The following is a 17,236-nucleotide window of genomic DNA, read 5'->3' on the forward strand; positions in this document are numbered from 1 at the left end:
GCTGATTCCAAGCGCAGTGTGCTCTGGGACTCAGTTTCCCCATCCCCGTCGTGGTAACAATAAAGCGAGGTAGAAGTGGGCCTGACCCACACTAAATGTTCTCCGGAAGACTGTTGTTATTGTCGTTGTCACTACAGGCTGCCCAGAGGAGTAAGCGAGGCGCTCGGGTGCCCCGGGCCGGAACTCGTCCGCCCCTCACCCATCCCCGCCTGCACCGCCCAGGGGCGGGGCCACCCGCGGTCCCCGAAGGCTCCGCCCACCTCCCAGGCCTGAACCGGAGAGCGGTGAGCGGCGGCGCTAGGACCCGGCGGGCCTGGGCTGCGGCGGGGCCTGGGCGGCCAGAGTGGCGCGGACCCCGGCTCTTGGCTCCCGGCGCCATGTGAGGGGGCTCGGGGGTCGCGGGGAGCCGGGCGCTCCCCGGGGGAGGTGAGCTGGCGCCGCGCGGGGGCGGGCAGCGGGAGGGGGGCGCTGCCTGCGCCCCTGGTGGTGGTGGGGCCGTCAGGAGCCGCTGGGGATGGAGATTGATATGGGGGCCCCGGGGGCTCCCCTAGACCCACTCACTCTTGGCAACCGCGCCTGGAGATCCCGGTCCCCGCGCCCAAGGGCTGTCGCGGGGTTCGCGGGGCCTCCTGCCGCTGACTACCCCATCAGAGCTCGGGGACCCTGCCGCCGTCCTGCCTCCCTTCTCTTCCCAGCTGAGGCTAGAGCTCCGTACCCCCCGAGTGCTGGAGTTGGGGGGTTCAGCGCAAGCGGGGCACAGAGGGTGAGTCGTCCCCCTCCTAGGTGCACCCACGGTTTCAGCGGCCCCCATTTGGAATTAGAAGCCCCCCTCCCCCTTCTCCCGGGAGCTCTCCTCCCACGCGGCTCGTGGGGGCGTCCCGAGCCTGCAGGAGGACTCCCCGAGCTGGGAGAAGCAAAGCCCCCAAACACAGGGCAGGGTGTGGCCCCATAGCCCGAGCTCACGGTTTCAGCCCTCCGGCTCGGCCCACCTTGGGGCTGAGTCCACGATCCTGGCTCAGAGCTCTGGGCTGCTACCTCCCTAGCCCGAGCAAGTCGCTCCCAACAGTCCTGCTCTCCCGTGCTGGGCCAGGTGCTGGGAACGCACTCAGTGGCCTCTGGTCAATGCCAGCCCTGGGGGATCCTTGAGAGAGATCGAGTCAGGCCCAGCCCTGGGCTGCTCCCTGGAAACAAGCCTGGAAATAAGGCACCCCAGCAGGCTCTGGACAGCTCTGCAAGGCACTTTGCCTCTCTGAACCTCAGTCTCCTCATCTGTGAAATGGGGATAAGAGCCCCTGCTGTGAAGAATTGCCAGGAAGATTCAGTGAGTAGGTGATGCTTAGCAAGGGCTCCGCATTTATTGATGTTAGAGGGAAGTTGCTGGGCCATGCATCAGAGGGCAGGGTAGTGTTTGTCTGGAGAGGCAGGCCTTGAACAATGAATAACCACAAAACTAACAACTGCTGGACTGCTCAAGCACTTTCAAATCCTGTGCTTCCCTTGCCACATCTGCTTGAATCCTTCTAACAACATTGTGAGTTACCTACTCTTATTATTCCATTTCACAGATGAGGAAACTGAGGCTCAGAGAGGTCACATGGCTTGCCCGAGGCCCCTCAGCCAGTAAGTGGTGGAACCGGGATTCGCACTTGAACATGAGATGCTGTACTGACCATGGTCTTCTCAGAGCAGGATTGTGACGGGCCTGACCAGGGGGACAGTGGTCCTGGCTGAGGGCACTGCTCAGGCAAAGGTGGGAAAGTGGGGGGTGGGCCTGGGAACTGGAGTGCTCTAGTGTGTCTGGAGCTTGGGGCATCCGAAGGAAAGGGTAGTGAGAGGGGAGGCTCAGCTCAGAGAGGCAGCTGGAATGCTAGAGGCGTCAGGGTAGATGGGGACTACCCAGGGATCTGGATGACTTTTGCCTTAATGGGCTATGAATCTAAGAACAAGCCTCTCTTCCCTTCTGATGAGCCTCAGTTTCCTGATCTGTGCCGCAGGGACTGGACCCTGTGAGAGTCCGAGTGATAGTACGGGGGCCTCCCTGCCTGGCTTTGAAGGCTGGCTGCGGAGAAATCTGAAGCTGGGCTTGGGAGGAGGGGGCTCCGGAGGAGAGGGGGCGGGGTTGGCTGGTGGGCGGAGTTAAGACCCAACCAATCAGGAGCGGCGTGGGGGCACCTCCTTTGGCCTGGGGTTCTCTGGCTATTCCTGGTGTCGGTGTAGGAGTAAACAGCTGCTAGGTCAGGGGGCGGAGATAGTGGCGGGAGATGGGAGGCCCCTGGAGGGAAGGACGGAGCTGGGGAGCTCCTGGGCCCCAGTTTCTCTTTCTGCGCACTCTCCTTCCCTTAGTGCCTTCTGGCCTCGAATCTGCTGGAGGTGGCTGGACACAAGTACTTACTCCCTTTTGACAGGTGGGGAAATTGAGATCTGCAGAGAAGCTGCGTCCTGCATGGACTTGGGGGGCGTTGGGGAGTGAGGAGCAGAGCTGGGCTTGTGTGGTCCCGGACCCCGCCGCGCCCCAGGGTGGGGCTGTGATTATAACCATTGGACAGATGAGTCTGAGCCGTTAACCCCCAAGATCTTATTAATGAACAAAGGGGAAAAAAAAGATAAGAATGAAGTCATTCAGCAGTCCTCCTGCACCCATCTCCAGGGCTCTGGAGACACAGCAGAGAATGTGAGGCCCTGTGCCAGCTGCGACCTCAGAGAGCTCTCAGCGGGGAGGTGGCATGCAGGAGACATTCCTGGCCCACCTCAGGCTGGGAGGATGAGTGGGCATGAACAACACAGTGGAGGGTGTCCTAGTCAGAGGGGCCAGTTTATGCAAGGCCTGGAAGGCTATGAGTGTAGAGGAGTTTGGGGACCTACAAGGAATGTTATTTCCAGGCCTCAGGAACATAAGACAGGGTTTAGAGTAGGGGTGTGAATGGGGCTCCTGCTGGGTGGGGGGCAGGCCCCCCCAGCAAGGGAGCCAGTTTTAGGCCTGCCAGCTGCCTTCAAGCAGAGTGGGAGAGTGCACGGGCAGAGACAGAGGCAGGGCTCTGCCACCACCTGGCTGTATGACATCAGGCCGGTTCCTGCCCTTTCTGGGCCTCAGTGTCTCCACCTGCAAAATGGGTACAGCCCTGAGCCTTGAAGTCATGGGTGGGTAGGAGGGCTGGCAGGGGTGGGGAGGGTGTAGCCTAGGACCAGCTGGACTTGGGGGAGGGCACCCAGGCCACTAACTCTTTCTGTGGCTTGCAGGTGTGACCCCACACCCCTACCCCCTGGGCCACCTGCAGGACGCTGGCCCCTGCCCCTCAGCAGACGCCGGAGAGAGATGAGTAGCAACAAAGTAAGTCCCCCTTCGTTTCTTGTCCCCATCTCAGCTTCTTATTTCCCTCCGTGAAATGGGCTCCTTTGGACCTGCCTCAGACCCAGGCGCTACAAGTCTCTCTTCCCTGCCGAGAAGCTGCTGATGCCTGGGAGACCCTGGTGTGAGCCCTGCTGTGGCCACTGATCTGTGTGGCCTGGGCAAGCTCCTGCCTCTCTCTGGGCCCAGGTCCACCTCTGTCCTCCTAGACCTGACTGGTCCATCTGTGGTAAAGGACTGGCCGAGAAGGTGCCTGTGGAGTGCTGTGCAGGGGGTGGGGGTGGGGAGTGAAGGTGAATGGGAGGTTGGGAGAGGGGGCAGTGGTCAGAGTCAAAAATGACATGATATTGTGAGCATCACTCTGAGGGTGTCAGGGTTCCCCATGATCCATTCATTTATGCTTTCCTGAGCACCTACTATGTGCCTGGCCCTGCACACCCCTTTCCTAGCTGCACTACAACTTTGGCAGAGCCTGGGGGTTGGGGGTGGGGTGATCTGGGTGTGTCTGGGTCCAATCCAGAAAGAGAAACCACACAGTAATTTGAATAGAGAAAGTTTAATATGAAGAATTACTCATTTTAATTGGGCATTGGAGTAACAGGGGATTAGAACTCTACAGAATACAGGAATAGCAGGTATAAGGAGCAGCCACTGGGAATTTCCAGTCGTTAGGACTTGGTGCTTCCACTGCTGGGACCCAGGTTCGATCTCTGGTTGGGGAACTAAGATCTTGAAAGCTGTGTGGCACGGCCAAAAAAAAAAAAAAAGGGGGGGGGCTGCTACCACACCCAGGGTTGAGACCCAGGCCTTGCTGGGCTGGAGAGGGCACAGCTATGGCCCACTGGATGGCAGAGAACTCACTGTGGTGCTGTGCTGTGGAAGTTGTCATAAATCCACCTGCTAGGCTACAGGGAAGGCTGTTCACAGGAGATAACTCCCAAGAGACACTTCAAGCATCAAGTAAAACTGCTCCAGGGAGGGGAAGCTTACGTTTTTTGGGTGTTGCTGGTGGTTGAGTGTGCCACATGAGCGCAACTCTGGAGCAGCTGTGGTCGCAGCAGGAATCAGAGGCACTCTGCTTCAAAACTGCCTGAGGCTGGATGCTGGAGGAAGCTGCTGGCCACTGGGAGAAAGCCATGCGTGCTGTAGAAGCAAGTGCACCGGCACCAGGCCCAAAGCCCCCAGAACCAGGAAGCAAACTCCCTTCCTCCTGACATGTCTCTCTGGCGCCCTCTATGGACAAAGTTTATTATGCAGTTCGCTGGCAAGGAAAAACCTGTAAAGGGCCCAGATCCGTTTTCACAGAGCAGGCAAAAAGAGTAAACCTGGAGCTGAGAAGCGATACATTAATAACCAGCCCAGGGGGCTCAGCACAAGGATCCAGGACTCCCGGGTCCCACCTAGCCTTGCAGACCCCAGGCAAATAAATACCAGTGGACACTTCAGATATCACTTTCCTGCCCTTTGCCATATGTTGGTATACTGACTACCCATGCATCCTGATTCCTGACCAAATCCTTTCCCTTCAGGTTTAAATGAATGGTAAACACTTATAAAGAGTTACTGTTTGGGGGAAGACCTAGACCCTCTCCTTGGAATGTCCCACCTGTCTCCAAGCATCCTTCCAGCTGCAGCTGGAAGGATCCTTCTGACCCACACTTCCAATCTAATCCAGCAAACCCTGAGAACCTTCTGTGCTCTGGGCCCTGCCCTGGGAGCTGAGATACAGTGGGGATCAAGGCTGACTCAGTCCCAGCCCTCAGAACTCATGGTTTAATTGAGGGGGACGGCTCTTTGAATGCAGTGTGATTGGTGCTGTGATAGGCGGTGCTCAGGGGGCTGGAGGAGGCCTTCCTGGGGGCGGTAGTGCTTGAACTGGTCTGGAATGAAGAGCAGGAGTTAGCAGGCACAGTAGGTGGCAAGGAGCCTGCTGGGCAGCTGGGCCCTCACTGGCCTCTCCCCTCTCCAGGAGCAGCGGTCAGCAGTGTTCGTGATCCTCTTTGCCCTCATCACCATCCTCATCCTCTACAGCTCCAGCAGTGCCAATGAAGTCTTTCATTATGGCTCCCTGCGGGGCCGTACCCGCCGGCCAGTCAACCTCAAGAAGTGGAGCATCACCGATGGCTACATCCCCATTCTCGGCAACAAGGTAGGGCAGCTGCTTTGGGAAGCTCCCTGGGAGCTGCCTGGAGACTAATCCTCCCCATTGCCCACCATCGCTGCTCCCACCTCCTTCTTCTCCTCCACTTCTTCTCTCTACGTCCACCATCCCTCCTAAAGGAAAGGGTGAATCCCAAGAGTCCAGTGCCTTCAGCCCCTTGTTGGCTGTGTGACCTCAGACAAGTACCCTGTCTCTCTCTGGGCCTCAGTTTTCTCCAAGGTCCCACCCTTAGTGCTAATATCCTATCATCTCCTGAGTCAGAATCCCTTTGGAAAAGTCTCTCTGGTTTTCACTGATCTCTGTCTCTGCGTGGGAGTCTACATAGGCTTTCGGAGTAGGACACTAGGGTACTTGACAACACAACAACAGTAACAGTAATGGCCGCCCCTTGTCAATTGCCTGCTGTGCACCGAGCACTGTGATCAGCAGTAATCCTCATACCAGCCCAGTGAGGTTAGCGTGATCTCCCTTGAAGAGATGAGGAAATTGAGGCTCAGAGAGGTGAAGTCACTTGCCCAAGGCCACACAGCAAGGGAGGGGAGGAGCCAGGGTATTGCCCCAATGCCTGATGAGCTACGGCTGTGTCAAGAGGCCAACAGTCATGCTGGGGCGCTTCTGTTGGCCTTGGGTAACCGTGAAACTCAGGTTGTGTTTGTGGAGTTCACCCTGTAGTCCTCTGAGCCCTAATGTTTTCCCTGGGGTCAGGGAGAAAATTATTGGCCTCAAGCATGGACTCCACCTTCTAGGAGGAGGTCTCCCCAGGCCCTGCCTACCTCTCTCTCCTCCCTCACTAAAACCCTCATAAATCTCTCGGGGTCTTTGCATACAGTGTGTTGGTCCTGGGGCTCTGAACATACCCTCACTGGAAAAGGGCCCATTAGCAGGTGTTTAGAGACAGATCAACTCCCAGCTGAGACTTTTTCTACCCTAAGGACCCTTGAAAGAGAAATTTAAAAGGTGGAACCTAGGAGAAAGTGCAATGGCTTGAGTGTGGGCAGTGTGGCAGGGAATGAGACAGAGGCTGGCTTGCAGCTGTTTCCAGCCTCATAGGAGAAGCCAGAAAGGAGGAGCTCAGGAAAGCTGGCAAAGCCATCGGTTGAGGTACATGGGACATGTTGCTTGATCTTAGAGTAAGGGCTCAGGGAAGGCTGTCTGGAGGAGGTGGCACCTGAGCTTAGCCTTGAAGGGTGCATGGGAATTCCATGGGCAGAAAATAGGCTTCAGATAGCTTGTGGTTCCAACCCGTTCATTTCACCAATGTGGAAACAGAGGCTCAGGGCAGCCTCCACACCCTTTCCTACTGACAAGGTGGTGTCCTGTTCATGGGTGATGTGGAAATGTCATGGGTGCATTGGGGAGGATGTCTTCTCTGGGGAGGCTGAGGCTGGGGCTCCGTGGCCATATAGACCTGGGTTCAAATCCTAGCCCTGCGCTCCTCTGCTGTATGACTTTGGGGACATCCCTGCGTGGCTGTTCTGTTCTTCTGTTCCTTAACTCTGCCCCAATTGAGCAGCCTTCTTTTGCTTCTCAACACACCATGGTCCTCCCACATCAGAGCCTCTGGTCTTGCTGTTTCTCCTGCTTGAATACTTTCCCCTGCATGGCTCCTTTTCAATCTTCAGGTGTCAGCTCAGAGAGGCCTCCCCAGGTGACTGTTCTAGAGCAGCTCTCACTCCTGCCACTCCTGATCCCCTGCCCCTATTTTATTTCCTTCCCAGCGTGTTTCACTTACCACCTGGCATTATTTTATCGTTTACTTGTACACCGTGTCTCCCCACCCGTGCGCTTCTTGAAGCCAGGAGTGGGGTCTCTTTTGTTCATTGATCTGTCCCTTGTACTTGGCCATTAGCCAGCTTGCTATAAAGATTTGTTGACTGTTGAATGAATGGGCCTCAGTCTCCCTGTCTTTAAAATGAACATCATAATTCCTGCTTCCTGGAGGCCTGGATGCATGGAGCACAGCGCCTGGCACTGAGTGGTCATAACAGTGTTGGCTTTCCTTACCCCCCCAGACTCTGCCCTCCCGGTGCCACCAGTGTGTGATTGTCACCAGCTCCAGCCACCTGCTGGGCACCAAGCTGGGCCCTGAGATCGAGCGGGCCGAGTGCACAATCCGCATGAATGACGCACCCACCACGGGCTACTCAGCCGATGTGGGCAACAAGACCACCTTCCGCGTAGTGGCCCATTCCAGCGTATTCCGTGTGCTGCGGAGGCCCCAGGAGTTCGTCAACCGGACCCCTGAAACCGTGTTCATCTTCTGGGGTCCCCCCAACAAGATGCAGAAGCCCCAGGGCAGCCTCGTGCGCGTCATCCAGCGGGCAGGCCTGGTGTTCCCCAATATGGAGGCTTACGCCGTCTCTCTTGGCCGCATGCGCCAGTTTGATGACCTCTTCCGGAGTGAGACAGGCAAGGACAGGTACCAACCTCCTGCCCGCTCCCTCTGGCCAGCCCTGTGCTCCCTCTCAGCACGCTCCGTCCAGAGGGCCTGTTGCTCCCAGCATGCACTGCTGTGAGGGTGTGGTCACTTCTTGCCACCTTCTGGTCAGGTTTCCTAGGGGAGTTGGCTTCATGTCCAGCTCTTAGCATGAGTCATTTCCAACACGCTCTGCATGGCCTCATCTCCCCTGGGGTGCATGAATGGCTCTGAGAGACTAGGGCTCCCAGCATGCTCTACTCTAAGGTTGCACAGTCACTCCTAGCATCTTTCTAGGAGAGCTGCTCCATAGCATGCCTCATGGAAAGTGTTGACCATACCCAGCACATCTTACTTTAAGCACATGGTTGTTCCCAGCATGCTCTGTTCTAAGGCTACATCACCCTCAGTATGCCCTTCTCTGACTAATCTCCCTAGAAAAGCTAAGCCAGTGCTATCCAATAGAAGTATCATGGAAGCCACACAGGTAATTAAAATTTTTATAGTAGCTACATTTAAAAAGTAAAAAGGGGCTTCCCTGGTGGCGTAGTGGTTGAGAGTCCGCCTGCCAATGCAGGGGACACAGGTTCGTGCCCCGGTCCGGGAATATCCCACATGCCGCAGAGCGGCTGGGCCCGTGAGCCATGGCCGCTGAGCCTGCGCGTCTGGAGACTGTGCTCCACAACGGGAGAGGCCACAACAGTGAGAGGCCCGCGAACCGCAAAAAAAAAAAAAAAAAGTAAAAAGAAACAGGTAAAATTAAATTTAATATATTTTTACTTAACTCAATATGTCCAACATATAGATCGTGTACATATTTTGTTTGATTTATATCTAAATATTTTTAAAATTTTGGAGCTATTGTAAATAGCATTAAAAATTTTTTTTTGGTTTCCCATTATTCATTGCTAGTATATAAAAATATGATAGATTTTTGTGTGTTGACCTTATATCCTGTAATCCTACTAAACTTACTTATTGGTTCTGGGAGATTTTTGTAGATTCTTCGGGATTTTCTGTGCAAATGATCATGATGTAAGGACATGCAAATAAGGACAGTTATTTTTTCCTTTCCAATCTACATGCCTCTTATTTCTTTTTCTTGCCTTGTTGCACTGGCTAGTACTTTCAATATAACATTGAATTGTATTGGAAGTGGTGAGAGTAGACATCCTTGCCTTGGTCTCAGGCTTAGGGGGAAAATGGTCAGTCTTTCATCATTGAATATGATGTTGGCTGTAGGTTTTTGAAGCTACAGGTTGAGGAAGTTATCAGGTTGAGGAAGTTCCCTTCTCTTACTGGTTTGCTAAGAGTTTTTTTTAATCATTCCTGGATATTGAATTTATCAAATGTTTTTCTGCATCAATTGATATCGCATGGTTTTTCTTTTTTTTGAATTTTATTTCTATTTTTTATACAGCAGGTTCTTATTAGTTATCTATTTTATACATATTAGTGTATATATGTCAATCCCAATCTCCCAATTCATCCCACCACCCCCGCCACTTTCCCCCCTTGGTGTCCATACGTTTGTTCTCTACATCTGTGTCTCTATTTCTACCCTGCAAACCGGTTCATCTGTACCATTTTTCTAGGTTCCACATATATGCGTTAATATACGATATTTGTTTTTCTCTGTCTGACTTACTTCACTCTGTATGACAGTCTCTAGATCCATGCATGTCTCTACAAATGACCCAATTTCGTTCCTTTATATGGCTGAGTAATATTCCATTGTATGTATACACCACATCTTCTTTATCCATTTGTCTGTCGATGGGCATTTAGGTTGCTTCCATGACCTGGCTATTGTAAATAGTGCTGCTATGAACATTGGGGTGCATGTGTCTTTTTGAATTATGGTCTTCTCTGGGTATATGCCCAGTAGTGGGGTTGCTGGGTCATATGGTAATTCTATTTTTAGTCTTTTAAGGAACCTCCATACCGTTCCCCATAGTGGCTGTATCAATTTACATTCCCACCAACAGTGCAAGAGGGTTCCCTTTTCTCCACACCCTCTACAGCATTTGTTGTTTGTAGATTTTCTGATGATACCCATTCTAACTGGTGTGAGGTGATACCTCATTGTAGTTTTGATTTACATTTCTCTAATAATTAGTGAAGTTGAACAGCTTTTCATGTGCTTCTTGGCTATCTGTATGTCTTCTTTGGAGAAATGTCTATTTAGGTCTTCTGCCCATTTTTTGATGGGGTTGTTTGTTTTTTAATATTGAGCTGCATGAGCTGTTTATATATTTTGGAGATTAATCCTTTGTCCGTTGATTCATTTGCAAATATTTTCTCCCATTCTGAGGGTTGTCTTTTCATGTTGATTGTAGTTTCCTTTGCTTTGCAAAAGCTTTTACGTTTCATTAGGTCCCATTTGTTTATTTTTGTTTTTATTTCCATTACTCTAGGAGGTGGATCAAAAAAGATCTCGCTGTGATTTATGTCAAAGAGTGTTCTTCCTATGTTTTCCTCTAAGAGTTTTATAGTGTCTGGTCTTACATTTAGGTCTCTAATCCATTTTGAGTTTATTTTTGTGTATGGTGTTAGGGAGTGTTCTAATTTCATTCTTTTACATGTAGCTGTCCAGTTTTCCCAGCACCACTTTGAAGAGGCTGTCTTTTTTCCACTGTATATTCTTGCCTCCTTTATCAAAGATAGGGTGACTGGGCTTCCCTGGTGGCGCAGTGGTTGAGAGTCTGCCTGCTGATGCTAGGGGACATGGGTTCGTGCCCCGGTCTGGGAAGATCCCACATGCCGCGGAGCGGCTGGGCCCATGAGCCATGGCCGCTGAGCCTGCGCGTCCGGAGCCTGTGCTCCGCAATGGGAGAGGCCACAACAGTGAGAGGCCCACGTAGAGCAAAAAAAAAAAAAAAAAAAGATAAGGTGACCATATGTGCATGGGTTTATCTCTGAGCTTTCTTCCTGTCCCATTTATCTATATTTCTTTTTGTGCCAGTACCATATTGTCTGGATTACTGTAGCTTTGTAGTATAGTCTGAAGTCAGGGAGTCTGATTCCTCTAGCTCCGTTTTTTTCCCTCAAGACTGCTTTGGCTATTTGGGGTCTTTTGTGTCTCTGTACAAATTTTAAGATTTTTTTGTTCTAGTTCAGTAAAAAATGCCGCTGGTAATTTGATAGGGATTGCATTGAATCTGTAGATTGCTTTGGGTAGTATAGTCATTTTCACAATATTGATTCTTCCAATCCAAGAACATGGTATATCTCTCCATCTGTTTGTGTGATCTCTGATTTCTTTCATCAGAGTCTTATAGTTTTCTGAGAACAGGTCTTTTACCTCCTTAGGTAGGTTTATTCCTAGTATTTTATTCTTTTTGTTGCAATGGTGAATGGGATTGTTTCCTTAATTTCTCTTTCCGATCTTTCATTGTTAGTGTATAGGAATGCAAGAGATTTCTGTGCATTAATTTTGTATCCTGCAACTTTACCAAATTCATTGATTAGCTCTAGTAGTTTTCTGGTGGCATCTTTAGAATTCTCTATGTATAATATCATGTCATCTGCAAACAGTGACAGTTTTACTTCTTTTCCAATTTGTATTCCTTTTATTTCTTTTTCTTCTCTGATTGCCGTGGCTAGGACTTCCAAAACTATGTTGAATAATAGTGGTGAGAGTGGACATCCTTGTCTTGTTCCTGATCTTAGAGGAAATGCTTTCAGTTTTTCACCATTGAGGATGATGTTTGCTGTGGGTTTGTCATATATGGCCTTTATTATGTTGAGGTAGATTCCCTCTCTGCCCACCTTCTGGAGAGTTTTTATCATAAATTGGTGTTGGATTTTTGTCAGAAGCTTTTTCTGCATCTATTGAGATTATCATATGGTTTGTATTCTTCAATTTGTTAATATGGTGGATCACATTGATTGATTTGCAAATATTGAAGAATCCTTGCATCCCTGGGATAAATCCCACTTGATCATGGTGTATATTTAATGTGTCATTGGATTCTGTTTGCTAGTATTTTGTTGAGGATTTTTGCACATATATTCGTCAGTGATATTGGTCTGTAATTTTCTTTTTTTGTAGCATCTTTGTCTGGTTTGGGTATCAGGGTGCTGGTGGCCTCATAGAATGAATTTGGGAGTGTTCCTTCCTCTGCAATATTTTGGAAGACTTGAGAAGGATGGGTGTTAGCTCTTCAGTAAATGTTTGATAGAATTCACCTGTGAAGCCATCTGGTCCTGGACTTTTGTTTATTGGAAGGTTTTTGATCACAGTTTCAATTTCATTACTTGTGATTGGTCTGTTCGTATTTTCTGTTTCTTCCTGGTTCAGTCTTGGAAGGTTATACCTTTCTAAGAATTTGTCCATTTCTTCCAGGTTGTCCATTTCATTAGCATAGAGTTGCTTGTAGTAGTCTCTTAGGATGCTTTGTATATCTGCGGTGTCTGTTGTAACTTCTCCCTTTTCATTTCTAATTTTATTGATTTGAGTCCTCTCCCCTTTTCTTTTTTTTTTTTTTCCCTCTTTTTCTTTTTTTTTTTTTTTTTTTTGCGGTACGCGGGCCTCTCACTGTTGTGGCCTCTCCCGTTGCGGAGCATGGGATCCGGACGCACAGGCTCAGCGGCCATGGCTCACGGGCCCAGCCGCTCAGCGGCATGTGGGATCCTCCCGGACCGGGGCACGAACCCGCGTCCCCTGCATCGGCAGGCAGACTCTCAACCACTGTGCCACCAGGGAAGCCCTTCCCTCTTATTCTTGATGTGGCTAATGGTTCATCAATTTTGTTTATCTTCTCAAAGGACCAGCTTTTAGTTTTATTGATCTATGCTACTGTTTTCCTTGTTTCTATTTCATTTATTTCTGCTCTGATCTTTATTATTTCTTTCCTTCTACTAACTTTGGGTTTTGTTTGTTCTTCTTTCTCTAGTTCCTTTAGGTGTAAGTTTAGATTGTTTATTTGAGGTTTTTCTTGTTTCTTGAGGTAGGCTTGTATAGCTATAAATTTCCCTCTTAGAACTGCTTTTGCTGCATCCCATAGATTTTGGATCGTCATGTTTTCATTGTAATTTGTCTCTAGGTATTTTTTGATTTCCTCTCTGATTTCTTCAGTGATCTCTTGGTTATTTAATAACATATTGTTTAGCCTCCATGTGTTTGTGTTTTTTACGTTTTTTTTCCCTGTAATTGATTTCTAATCTCATAACGTTGTGGTTAGAAAAGATGCTTGATATGATTTCAATTTTCTTAAATTTACCGAGGCTTGATTTGTGACCCAAGATGTGATTTATCCTGGAGAATCTTCCATGGGCACTTGAGAAGAAAGTGTAATCTGTTGTTTTTGGATGGAATGTCCTATAAATATCAATTAAATCTATCTGGTCTATTGTGTCATTTAAAGCTTCTGTTTCCTTATGTATTTTCATTTTGGATGATCTGTCCACTGGTGTAAGTGAGGTGTTAAAGTCCCCCACTATTATTGTGTTACTGTCGATTTCCTCTTTTATAGCTGTTAGCAGTTGCCTTATGTATTGAGGTGCTCCTATGTTGGGTGCATATATATTTATAATTATTATATCTTCTTGGATTGATCCCTTGATCATTATGTAGTGTCCTTCCTTGTCTCTTGTAACATTCTTTATTTTAAAGTCTATTTTATCTGATATTAGTATTGCTACTCCAGCTTTCTTTTGATTTCCATTTGCATGGAATATCTTTTTCCATCCCCTCACTTTCAGTCTGTATGTGTCCCTATGTCTGAAGTGGGTCTCTTGTAGACACATATATATGGGTCTTGTTTTTGTATCCATTCAGCGAACCTGTGTCTTTTGGTTGGAGCATTTAATCCATTCACGTCTAAGGTAATTATCGATATGTATGTTCCTATTACCATTTCCTTAATTGTTATGGGTTTGTTTTTGTAGGTCCTTTTCTTCTCTTGTGTTTCCCACTTGGAGAAGTTCCTTTAGCATTTGTTGTACAGCTGGTTTGGTGGTGCTGAATTCTCTTAGCTTTTGCTTGTCTGTAAAGCTTTTGATTTCTCCATCAAATCTGAATGAGATCCTTGCTGGGTAGAGTAATCTTGGTTGTAGTTTCTTCCCTTTCATCACTTTAAATATATCGTGCCACCCACTTCTGGCTTGTATAGTGTCTGATGAGAAATCAGCTGTTAACCTTATGGGAGTTACCTTGTATGTTGTCATTTTTCCCTTGTTGCTTTCAATAATTACTCTTTGTCTTTAATTTTTGTCATTTTGATTACTATGTGTCTCAGTGTGTTTCTCCTTGGGTATCCTGCTTGGGACTCTCTGTGCTTCCTGGACTTGGGTGGCTATTTCCTTTCCCATGTTAGGGAAGTTTTTGACTATAATCTCTTCAAATATTTTCTTGGGTCCTTTCTCTCTTCTCCTTCTGGGACCCCTATAATGGGAATGTCGTTGCGTTTAATGTTGTCCCAGAGGTCTCTTAGGCTGTCTTCGTTTCTTTTCATTCTTTTTTCTTTATTCTGTTCCATGGCAGTGAATTCCACCATTCTGTCTTCCAGGTCACTTATCTGTTCTTCTGCCTCAGTTATTCTGCTATTGATTCCATCTAGTGTATTTTTCATTTCAGTTATTGTATTGTTCATCTCTGTTTGTTTGTTCTTTAATTCTTCTAGGTGTTTGTTCTTTAATTCTTCTAGGCCTTTGTTAAACGTTTCTTGCATCTTCTCACTCTTTGCCTCCATTCTTTTTCCGAGGTAGTGGATCATCTTCACTACCATTATTCTGAATTCTTTTGCTGGAAGGTTGCCTATCTCCACTTCATTTAGTTTTTTGGGGGATTTTATCTTGTTCCTTCATCTGGTACAAAGTCCTCTGCCTTTTCATTTTGTCTGTCTTTCTGTGAATGTGGTTTTCCTTCCACAGGCTGGAGAATTGTCTCACATGGTTTTTCTTAAGATTATTAATCTGATGGATTATATTGATTGATTTTTGTATGTTGAATCAGCTTTGCATTTCTGGAATAAACTCCACTTGGTTGTGGGTGTCTTATTCTTTTTATATATTTCTAGACATGATTTGCAATATTTTGTTGAGATTTTTGTATCTATGTTTGTGAGAGATACTGGTCTGTAGTTTATTTTGTACTGTCTTTGCCTGGTTTTGGTATCATGGTAATGTTGGCCTCAGAAAGTGAATTGGGAAATATTTTCTCTTCTATTTTCTGGAAGAGATTGTATAGAATTGGTTTTATTTCTTCTTTAAATGTTTGGTAGAATTTACCAGTGAAACTGTTGGCCTGGAGAGTTCTTTTTCAGAAGATTTTAAACTATGGATTCAATTTCTTTAAGAGTTATAGGGTATTCAGGTTATCTATTTCATCTTGAGTGAGTTTTGGTAGTTTGTGGTTTTCAAGGAATTGGCCCATTTCATCTAAATTGTCAAATTCATGTATGTCGTTTTTTGCAGTTTTCTTATTATTCTTTTAATGTCTTCAGGGTCTATGATGATATCCTCTTTTTTTATTCTTGATATTGGTAATTTGTGTCTTTTCTCCCTTCTTTGTCAGTCTTGTGAGAGGTTTATTTTCTTTTAAACTTTTCAAAGAACCACGCTCCATCAAATATATCCAAAATATTTTCAGTTCAACATGTAATCAGTATCAAAAATGATCAGTGACATAGTCTACATTCTTTTTTTCATACTATCTAAGGAAGCAAGTGTGTATTTTACACTGACAGCACATCTTAACCACATGTCAAGTGTTCACGTGTGCCCGCATGTGGCTAGTGACTGCTGTAGTGGGCACACAGCCTGAGGTTCTTGGTTACTTTTTCCATGCCTTGCTCTGAACTTGTGGTCACTTCCGGCATCACCTTCTCTGATTAGTCTCCCCTTAGGAGTTTTCTCCTAGCATGTACATAACTGCTTCTACCTACCATGCTCTGTGATCATGGTTACTCCCAGCCTGCCCAGGTGTGACCAGTCTCCCCAGGAGTTAACTCCCAGCATGCTGTGTTCCTATTCCTCCCCTCAAAGGAGCAGTCCCCACGCCCCTCATCTCTGTCCAGACAGCTTGCCCTCTGCTAGCTTGCCCGTGCTGCCACAGCAGGGATGGACGGGGGGTGACTGAAATGGGGGGAAGCCCCCATGAGTGGGTGGGAGGAGTTCTGGAAAACTCTGTGTGGGTTGACCCTTCCTCCCTGCCTGCATGCCCCCTCATCGTTACCCCTCTCTGCCCCCAGGGAAAAGTCCCACTCGTGGTTGAGCACAGGCTGGTTCACCATGGTGATTGCGGTGGAGTTGTGTGACCATGTGCACGTCTATGGCATGGTCCCCCCCGACTACTGCAGGTGAGCACCCCCAGGGCGATGCCCAGCCATTGGCCACAGGGTGGAGCTGGGGTTCCAGAAACCTTGGCTGGGGTGCCTTCAAGGGCCTCTATTTTATAGTATTCAAACTGCTCTGCCGAGATCTAGGCTCTTTAGAGCTACCCCAGGATCCTCAATCCCAAGCTTAGCCAGAGTCCAGAGTTTGTATATTAATAATAACTATTTTCGTTTTTACTATATGAAAAGCCCAGCAGGTGACAGCTGTTTTTTGCTAAGTGCTGACCATGTACCAAGCATGGCTTTTTATTATCTCATTTACTCCTTATAGTGACTCTAAGGGATAAGTGCACTATTCTCCCCATTTCATAGATAGAAAAACTGAGCAGGACGTTTTGTGAGTGGCCTCAGTTCCCACGAACAGTAAGGGGTGGGGGCCAGGCTCCAGAGCCCGCAGTCCTTACCACTACCCCATACTGCCACCCTCTTGGGAAAAGGAAAAGTTTCCACTGCATTTAAAAAAAAAAAAAAAAGAAAGAAAAAAGAAAGTTTGAGAGTCACACACCTAGTCCATCCTACACCCATTTCACAGATGGGGAAACTGAGGCCCAGGGAGGGGCAGGGATTTCTCCCACTAAGGCCCTATAGCAGGTTAGGGGCTGGAAAGGGCAGGGTCCTGCTGGTGCCCACCTTGCCCTTATGGCCCCATCTGCTCTGCCCCAGCCAGCGGCCCCGCCTGCAGCGCATGCCCTACCACTACTATGAGCCCAAGGGGCCGGACGAGTGTGTCACCTACATCCAGAATGAGCACAGCCGCAAGGGCAACCACCACCGCTTCATCACGGAAAAGAGGGTCTTCTCGTCCTGGGCCCAGCTGTACGGAATCACCTTCTCCCACCCCTCCTGGACCTAGGCCACCCTGCCTGTGGGACTCTCACCAGGGACACAGGAGAAGTGGATCTCCGCTCAGCCGCTCGACCAAGGGCCATCGTCTGGCTAATCAAGGCTGGTCAGAGTGTCTTCTGGCCATTCCG

General features: G+C 48.4%; 1 protein-coding gene across 1 annotated transcript; it reads left to right on the forward strand.

Annotated features, from left to right (window-relative positions):
* Positions 1–280: 280 nt before the first annotated feature.
* ST6GALNAC6 (ST6 N-acetylgalactosaminide alpha-2,6-sialyltransferase 6) lies at positions 281–17,236 on the forward strand. Its single transcript, XM_081237117.1, is given in 9 exon segments — positions 281–426; positions 1,566–1,715; positions 1,717–1,737; positions 1,739–1,750; positions 3,238–3,328; positions 5,316–5,495; positions 7,520–7,926; positions 16,119–16,226; positions 16,926–17,236. Coding segments are annotated over 8 exon segments (1,053 nt in total). The 5' UTR covers positions 281–426; positions 1,566–1,671; the 3' UTR covers positions 17,116–17,236.

This window comes from Mesoplodon bidens (assembly GCF_964165515.1).
Source record: "Mesoplodon bidens genome assembly, chromosome: 6".
Lineage (NCBI taxonomy): Eukaryota > Metazoa > Chordata > Mammalia > Artiodactyla > Ziphiidae > Mesoplodon > Mesoplodon bidens.